This window comes from Euphorbia lathyris, chromosome 7 (assembly GCF_963576675.1).
Source record: "Euphorbia lathyris chromosome 7, ddEupLath1.1, whole genome shotgun sequence".
Lineage (NCBI taxonomy): Eukaryota > Viridiplantae > Streptophyta > Magnoliopsida > Malpighiales > Euphorbiaceae > Euphorbia > Euphorbia lathyris.
In genome coordinates, this window is record NC_088916.1 from 48,029,295 (window position 1) to 48,038,453 (window position 9,159).

At 36.2% G+C, this 9,159-nt stretch overlaps 1 protein-coding gene across 1 annotated transcript; it reads right to left on the reverse strand.

The window, feature by feature from the left end:
- Positions 1-5,465: 5,465 nt before the first annotated feature.
- On the reverse strand, positions 5,466-8,589 carry LOC136201272 (mannose-P-dolichol utilization defect 1 protein homolog 2). Its single transcript, XM_065991897.1, has 8 exons — positions 8,287-8,589; positions 8,017-8,170; positions 7,522-7,594; positions 7,370-7,436; positions 7,156-7,215; positions 6,539-6,599; positions 6,399-6,440; positions 5,466-5,943 (listed from the first exon to the last, which is right to left on the reverse strand). Exons 1-8 carry the CDS (start codon positions 8,431-8,433, stop codon positions 5,840-5,842), a joined length of 708 nt encoding a protein of 235 aa, XP_065847969.1. The 5' UTR covers positions 8,434-8,589; the 3' UTR covers positions 5,466-5,839.
- Between the last annotated feature and the right edge of the window lie 570 nt (positions 8,590-9,159).

Genomic DNA, 9,159 nt, shown 5'->3' on the forward strand with positions numbered 1-9,159 from the left:
GATGTTTTTTATGTACCTGAATTGCGTAATAACCTGCTGAGTATAGGTCAATTACAAGAACGAGGAATCACCATTCTTATCAAACATGGAGTGTGCAAGTTATATCATCCGACCCGTGGTGTTATAATGAAAAGCGAAATGACAACAAACAAAATGTTTGTAGTTATTGCAAACATTCTTATGAAATCACCTTCTTGCTTCAATGCACAAATTGAAGAATCGAGTGAAATTTGGCATCAAAGATTTGGGCATCTGAGCTATAAAAATCTGGCATTGCTGCACAACAAATAGATGGTTCGAGGGCTGCCAAACATCAAAACCCCAACAAAAAAATGTACAAGTTGCATGATGGGAAAACAACACAGAGTAGCCATTTCAAAGAAGAGTAATTGGAGAGCCACAAAGAAATTACAGCTCATACACTCAGACATTTGCGGTCCTATTTCGCCTGCCTCCTACAGTCAAAAGAGGTACATATTAACATTCATAGATGACTTTAGTCGAAAGCTATGGGTTTATTTTCTGAACGAAAAGAGTGAAGCTTTTGTGACTTTCAAAAATTTCAAAATAATGGTGGAGAAAGAGTGTGGTCTATCAATGTGCAGCTTAAGAACAGATAGAGGAGGAGAATTCAACTCCAAAGAATTTTCAGAATTTTGCAAAACACAAGGCATAAGAAGACAGCTTACTACAGCGTATACGCCTCAGCAAAACGGAGTTGCGGAGCGTAAAAACCGTACAATCCTCAATATGGTGAGATGCTTGCTTGAAGAAAAACAAATGCCCAAAATGCTTTGGCCAGATACTGCGAAGTGGACATGTCACATTCTCAATCGGAGTCCCACTGCCTCTGTGAAAAATAAAACTCCAGAAGAATGTTGGAGCGATTTGAAACCTAACATTGAATATTTCAGGGTCTTTGGCTGCATTGGAAATGTACATGTACCTGATGCTAAGAGATTGAAGTTAGATCCAAAAAGTCAGAAATTAGTCCTGATCGGCTACAGTGTGGAGTCCAAAGGATATAAGCTGATTAATCCTTTCACAAAGAAAGTAACCATCAGTAGAGATGTCATCTTTGAAGAAGATGAAAGATGGGATTGGGCAAAAACAAAAGAGGAGACTACTGATGTACTTGATTGGGGAGAAGAATATGAAGAAGCTCACAATCAAGGAGATGAAAGTGAAGAAGAAGCAGATTTAGATGAAGAAAATACAGTAGATGTGGATGAAGACATCACCTCCAATGACGATGCAGAAAATTCAAGCTCCAACAGTGATGTTCCAAATTCAGCAAGTTCCAGCTCTAACTCACTCAATTCCAGCCCCAACAATACCTCTAATTCACCTCTCTCAATCAGAGAACGAAGAGCTCCTGCCTACTTAGAAGATTACACAAGTGGAGAAGGATTCTCTGAAGATGAGGTACAAAACTTTGCTCTATGTATATCTGCTGATCCCATTTTCTATGAACAAGCAGCAAAATTGAAGAAATGGAGGGATGCAATGGATCTTGAAATCGAAGCAATAAAGAAAAATCAAACTTGGGAACTTGTAAAGGCTCCTTTGGAAGTGAAGGTGATAGGTGTCAAGTGGGTGTATCGAACCAAGCTGAACGAAAATGGAGAGATTGACAAATGTAAAGCACGCCTCGTGGCAAAAGGGTATGCTCAAGAAAAGGGAATTGACTACAATGAGGTCTTTGCACCAGTAGCACAATGTGATACTATTCGCATGGTAATTGCAGTAGCAGCGAAAAATGGTTGGAAGTTGTTTCAACTAGACGTTAAAAGCGCATTTCTGCACGGAGAACTCAAAGAAGACGTCTACGTCGCTCAACCACAAGGCTATGAAGTTAAGGGAGAGGAGAACAAAGTATACAAACTAAACAAAGCTCTTTATGGCTTAAAGCAAGCTCCAAGGGCGTGGTTTAGTAGAATTGAAGGATACTTCGTCAAAGAAGGGTTCGAAAGAAGCTGCTGTGATCCTACATTGTTTGTAAAACAGGAAAACAACAAGATTCTAATTATAAGTCTCTATGTTGATGATCTTGTTTTTACAGGCAATGATTTGATTATGATACAAAATTTCAAAAACTCTATGAAGAATGAGTTCGAGATGACTGATCTAGGAGAAATGAAGTATTTCTTGGGAGTGGAAGTTCATCAAGGAGTAAATGGCATTTTCATCAGCTAGAAGAAATATGCCAGTGAAATGCTTGAAAAATTCGGGATGAAAGGGTGCAATGGAGTCAGAAATCCAATTGTTCCAGGAAACAAACTATCAAAGGAGGAGGAAGGCACTCAAGTAAATGGAACCTTGTTCAAGCAGATTGTTGGAAGCTTGCTATATATGACTGTCACAAGACCAGATTTGATGTACAGTGTATGTCTCATAAGCAGATTTATGTCAAAACCAATGGAGAGACATATGTTAGCAGCTAAGAGAATCTTGAGATATATTCAAAGTACTGCTGATTTTGGCATTGTTTACAAACGAGGCTGCACAACTGAGTTAATGGCATATACAGAAAGTGATTATGCTGGTGATATAGATGATCGAAAGAGTACATCAGGATATGTTTTCGTATTAAGTGGAGGAGCTGTAGCTTGGGCGTCCAAGAAGCAACCTGTAGTGAGTCTGTCAACTACAGAGGCAGAATATATAGCTGCTGCCTCATGTGCGTGTCAATGTGTCTGGATGCAGAGAATTCTGAAACAAATTGAAGGTACAAAAATTGACTATGTGAAGGTTCTCTGTGACAATTCTTCTACTATTAAACTTGCAAAGAATCCGATACTTCATGGGAGAAGCAAACATATTGATGTACGATTTCATTTTTTAAGAAATCTTGTAAATGATGGGTCAATTAAAATGGAATATTGTGGCACGAATGAGCAAGTTGCAGATATCATGACAAAACCGTTAAAGCTTGATCAATTTGAGAAGCTTAGAGAAGCACTTGGTGTTCGAAGCAGTTTGGGTATAAACTAACTTGCTGTAAGCAAGTTTAGTTTAGGGGAGAGTTTTGTTAAGTAACGTGTCTTCTTGTTTGAAGTAGTCTTTGCTGTTAACAATAAGTTCCTAGAAACTAGGAATAAGTTAGAGTTTGATTTGGTCTTTGCTGTAATCACGTTTCCTGTATATGTAGGATACGTTAGGTTCTGTTTTTGGATTTTTGTTCACTGTAAAGCTATTTAAAGCTTCCTCAGTTTACATTCTAAATAACAAATACTCTTTTCTTTGTGTTGCAATTTGTCTATTGTGTTCAATATTTATCACTCCATGACTTATTATTGATATTTAACCGTACAAACACATTATAACTAAATTGATCCAGTTTGCAGCAAAACCCATTTTCCCCACTCAACACAGTCATATACCTTAGATATATCCAGTTTCAGGGATGCCACACCTTCTTTTCCGATGGAGAGAGAGATTTAGTTCGAAAGCCAGAATCACATTATCTAAAATCACCTGGAATAAAAGAACAATAGGCTTCCGAGATAATACTATTCATCACTATTTTCAATCTGTTTTCTAGTGTCTTTGACACAATCTTATAAATGATATTACACAAAGCATTCACGTGAAAACCGATCACTTTTTCAGGAGATTTCTTTTTGGGAATTACCACCAGGTTAGTATCATTATAGTCATCCGGGATAAAACTCAATTTAACCAGTTAAGACATGAGTGTGTTAGTTCAGCACCAACCACATTCCATTTTTTCTCCTAAAAGCAAGGATTGAAACCATCAGGGCCTGGACTCTTTTGAGGATGCATTGAGAAATTTGCTTTTTTTTTTTTTTATTTCTTTAGCAGTAAAAGCGCTTAAAGCATGTGTTAAAACCATCAGTGCCTAGAAGGATTTCTATGGTGCATTTGCTTCCTCACTCCAAAGAAATGGGCTAATTGGCTCAATCTAACAGAGTATGGTATAACACTAGTTTCCATAGCTCTCTTAAAATGAGCCCCTTCCAGACTCTGTATGGTGTTACTCCTCAACTTCCTAGACTTCCTATAACTGCTACTTCTGCTGCTGCAGTTGAGGATTTACTGCAAGAAAGAGAAACCACAAGCTCTAAATTAAAGGAATGCCTCACCACCGCTCAAAATCAAATGAAGCAGCAGGCTGACAGAAAGTGATACGAATGGGAATTTCAAGTTGGAGACCTTCTTTTTCTTAAACTCCAACCCTACAAACAATCTATAGTGGTTACCAAGGGATCCCTCAAGCTCTTTGCTAAGTATAATGGTCCCTTTCCTATTCTAGCACCTATTGGTAAAGTTGCCTATAAGCTACAACTTCCTAAGCAGTGTCGTATCCATCTTGTCTTCCAGATTTCTCTCTTAAAGAAAAAGCTCAGTTCATTGGTCCCTATCATGACTACTCTTCCTCTAGTTGTGGATGACACTTGGACACTCAAGCTTCTTAAGGTCCTTAACACTCGAAATGTGGTTATTGCAACTTTGTTTGTACCACAACTTCTTATTCAATGGGAAGGATCTTCTGCTATTGATGCTACGTGGGAAGATGAAGTTCAGATTACTCAGCAATTTCCAGAATTCTATCATTCTTAGGACAAGAATATGCTAAAGGAGGAAGAATTGTCACAGATGTATGAAAGAAGAAGGATTAATTGAGTAATTATGCTATTTAGAAGCTTTCATATTTGATAATTAGTTAATGCTATCATTTACATTCGCTGCAATTCCTAAAAGTTTTTGGCATTTAATGAATTAGTTAAACAATTGTGACGACACAGCTAACCGTTGTACCTCGTCTCTATATAAAGAAGACATTCCTATAATAAGGATCTATCAATGAATTCAATATTATTTCCTCCTATTCTCTTATTTTCTCTCTCCTAAATTCCCCTCCTATTGTGATCTTCTTAATTCTAGTCATCAAGTATTAATTCAGAACTTAATTCTGACACTTTAATTGGGAGAGAATCCGCCTAAAGCGTGACTAACAAGTCTTAAACTGAGAAATCGAATTATATATATATATCCAACACTTTGAAGACTATTTCTTGTTTTCTTTCTTTACTTTTTTCGGTTTCCTAATTGACATCCTTCCTGTTTAAATGCCAAAATTTATTTTAATAATACCTTCGAAAGCTTCAGTGAATTCCAGGAGGGAATTGTCCAAAAATATTTTAACCAATAATGTGAAGGAAAATATAAAATGCAACAATTCCTGGAAAACTACATCACAGGGAAATAGGAAGACTCGAAAAACATAATAACTTACCTAAGCTCTCATCAAACTTTACCAATCTTTTCTCATATTATCAACAAATTATAAAAATTTGAGATTTTTTTTTTTTTTTTTGGTAAAAAGCAATTTTATTACACAGAAAAAAGAACTACAAAACAGGGTCCACTAGACACCATATAGAAACGAAGATGAAGTTTTGAAACAATTCACACAACACAAGCAACATAAATGTTAATAGTTTGAAAAATTAACAAGAGTTGATATATTACTTCAAATTTCCAATTCTCATGACAGAACTGAATGTTCATATACCTTGGAGGTGTAAAAGCATAGCATATTCTCAATCAATGTGTACGAGTTTCCCAAATTACAACAAGTAAGGAGCAATGTGCAGAGCAATAGCATCTGGATATTCTATTCATGCACCTAAAAACCAAATAATCTCTTGTTCTATGATTCCGGCAAATGAAATTAAAAACCATGTCCAATGTAAATGTGATTTCACTACTTTCCTAACTCTTATCTTATGGAAAGATTACAGCACCTTTCATTTCCGACTTGCAGCCTGCCTCCCCTCGGTGAAAACAAAGTTTGCTATGAGTTTTGTCTCCTTCACTTGTCTTTTTTCTCCCTTTTTGCTTCTTTTTTTTGGTATAAAATAATCTGACTTAGAATTGTACCATTGGTAACCACACCAAGAGCAGATCCCATAACAACTAAAGTGAATTAAGGAAAATAAGTAATCACCACACAAAATATCAATAAGAAAAGTGGCTTCTACGGCTCAGGAGAAGTCTCAACAACCGAATAATCAGCAGTGTGTAGCCTGATTTCTCATTGAACCTAACGTTTTTTTAACAAGATTTACGCATATTAAGTAAGACCATCATGGTAAGCTAATGCTATAAACTCTATGCCTATAGTCTCCCATTTCCACTAATCCATAAGTGACACAGATCCCTAAATGTTTCACTTTCACATTCACTTATTCTTCTACACTATATGGACACACAAACATGGAGATTTTTTTTTCTCGCTTGTGAGGAAGGGATCATGGGGGAAGGACTTAAGGATCGATCATCACCAGTTAGCAATGGAAGGTAGTTTTCTTAAAGCAACAAACATTTCAGCATTCAAACTAAATAGAGATAGGGAAATTTGACAAGGATACCGCTTGTTGGTGCTTTTTCTTGCATACTGGTAAAAACTCTAACTGCAATAAATTAGAGAAACAATCACAATTTTATAACATATGTGTAAGTTCCATATCCATATGTATTCAAATACTACTTCAATAACTATATAACTTACCTATAGAACCAGCAAAGTTCATAAAACATGTCAAGAAGCTGAGTTCCCCCGTGCTTTTGTTCTGCAAATGTAGATAAAAGTTGCCAAATTACAAATAAAAATGTGGCAATTAGAAATGTTATAGGTAAAGCATACTAGAGAAAGCAAACAATAAATAAGGCGACTAATTACTCCCTCTCTCCCTCTTGATCATAAAAATTTATCAGTTCTTCTCGTAAGTAATAATAAAAAGAGAGATTTAGAATCCACCACTCAGACTGTGGATTGAATTACAAGACCTCTGATGTATGTTCTTGGAGTTCTTATACCGTTTCATAGCTATATTTTTTTAGAAATAACGTTTTCCGGTGTCTGTTTCGGATTCTGTTTCCGCGCAACATAGAGGCGCACCTTATCAGAGAGAATATGTCACCTACATGGGCAGTACTTCTCTATACAAAATATAAGCAACAAAATTGTCCTCCGTCTCCCGAGGGAAGGAAAAAAAACCAATTATACAAACAGTAAAAGTACTGCTCTTCTATAAAGCTCGGAAAATTTACAAGTTACTGCAATACTGAAAACCAGAAACGTCCAAGCATTCTACATAAAGTGTCAGCATTCAAACTACAACTTACAGAGAAATTTGCCCATATCTGCGGAATCCGGGCGAAGAGGAAGATTGCATGCTGGGATGCCTGTAATGTATCATTCGACACCATATAACTTTCAGATATTTTTTAACTACAACATCTGTAGGAAGAAACTTCACGTAAAATGTAAGAAAAGGGAGAATGGTGCAAAAACTACTAAGTATGCTAATGTGAACTAGATACAGAAATGGCTACTTACATAGAGAGCTTCAAATAAAACAGGATCAATTTGACCAGCTAAAACAGTTGGCGCTACAGCGCAATATCTGAAAAACTAAAATTAAGGAAACTTTGAATGCATTTTAGCATTTTTTGCAGTAAACTTTCAGAACAATAGATCATCCAGGATACAGTAATGGCCTGATCCATGACATCACTGGCATAGGTTGTGAGAAGTAGTAGATAATAGCAACTAGAATTATGGCTGTAAGACAATAAAAAAAAGAAGAGTAACTCAGTTGAAAATACAAACAAGGAAAAAAAAAGTTTATCAACTGATTTGGAGACCATGAAACGAATAAAATGCAATCTAATTTCTAGAGAGACAATTTATCATCAAATTGGCCAAATAACCCCACTACCCTACAGCAAACAGGACTTAGTCTAAAGCTCTTGACAGGAATATCTTGTTTGAGCAAGGGCTTTTAGCATGAATTGGCCGAACAAAACCATTTTAACAATCAAGTTAATCTTATTGACCTTAATTCTTCATCATATATATCAAACTTCATATTTGAACATACAGCTCCAAACAATCAACATTCACAACCCATGACACTCCCTAAAGCATATTTCCTACTGTTAAGATCACAAAGGAGAAATAAAAGAGAAGGGTAGAATATGAACCTTGGATCAAAAGGAACGCCAATTCCCCAAAAGCTGAAAATGGAAGACCTTTGTGGAGACAATATGCCAGAGCTATGGTATATCCTACAACTTCAAGCTCAAAACCCACAATACTAAGTCCTCTGACACTTTTATGCTTCAAAATTTTCAATATCTAAAAAGAAAAAAAAAAAAAGTTTTTTAAACAAATGAGCAAACGTTAGAACGAATTGAAAAGGGGGGAAGAATGAAATTGGAAGGAGATAAAATAGAAAGGATTAGAATTTGTACCTGAGGGAGTTTGACAGTGGTGGAAGCGGCGACGATGCAATAGCCAAGTATTTTAGAGATGAGAGGAAGCAAACAGTCCTTTTCAGGGAGCTCACCGTGGCGGAGAGATCCAATTGCACAGCTGAAATCAATCCCTAAAAACTCCATAATCTTTTACTTTCCCTCTCTATGACTTGCGGTTTGCTGTGTTTCCCTCGGATCCAAAGTGAAATACCAATACAGAATCTTTTCACCGTCGCGGTTTGCTTCAGCTTCAATTTTAAATTATTACTTGAGTTGCAAAGCGCAGCCAAATTTGTGTATATTTTTTCACTGAAGTATGGTGAAGAAATTTGTGACTTAATAATCTTTTTAAACTAATAATTTCTTCTCAAATACAAATACATATGTGAAAATATATATTTAAAATAATTTAATAAAATATGAATCTATATTAACTTTTTTTTCTTAAAACTAGTTGAATTTCATCTCTAATTGTGCATTCAAAAGTTAACAAAATTTTTTTATAAAGAATGGTTGATGCTATCATTTCTTGTGACTGGTTCCAAAAGTACCAAATCATCACTAGCTTCATAACTCTACAATAATAATAACAAAGTCTTAATCCCGAAATGATTCGATGTCGTCTAACATGAACCATCATATAAAACCGTGAAATCAAGTCGTGTCAGTGACACAAATTCTCTCCCTCCACTTTGTCCTATCCACTACCATATTTTCCTCAATCCCTAATAAACTCATATCACTCTCAATCACCCTCCTCCAAGTTTGCTTAGGTCTTTCCCTACCACTCACCACTACATCCCTTTGCCACTCTTCAGTCCTTCTAACCAGCACATCAAGCGCTCTTCGTCTAACATGGCCAAACCACCT

What these genes read in the sequence shown, in the direction of transcription:
- LOC136201272 (XM_065991897.1), bottom strand. Translation starts at nt 8,433, where the DNA reads ATGGAGTTTTTAGGGATTGATTTCAGCTGTGCAATTGGATCTCTCCGC. An exon ending in TCATGGATCAGGCCATTACT is followed by an intron (nt 7,437 to 7,521) that starts GTATCCTGGATG and finishes TTAGTTTTTCAG; the next exon opens with ATATTGCGCTGTAGCGCCAA. An exon ending in GAACTTTGCTGGTTCTATAG is followed by an intron (nt 6,441 to 6,538) that starts GTAAGTTATATA and finishes AATTTATTGCAG; the next exon opens with TTAGAGTTTTTACCAGTATG.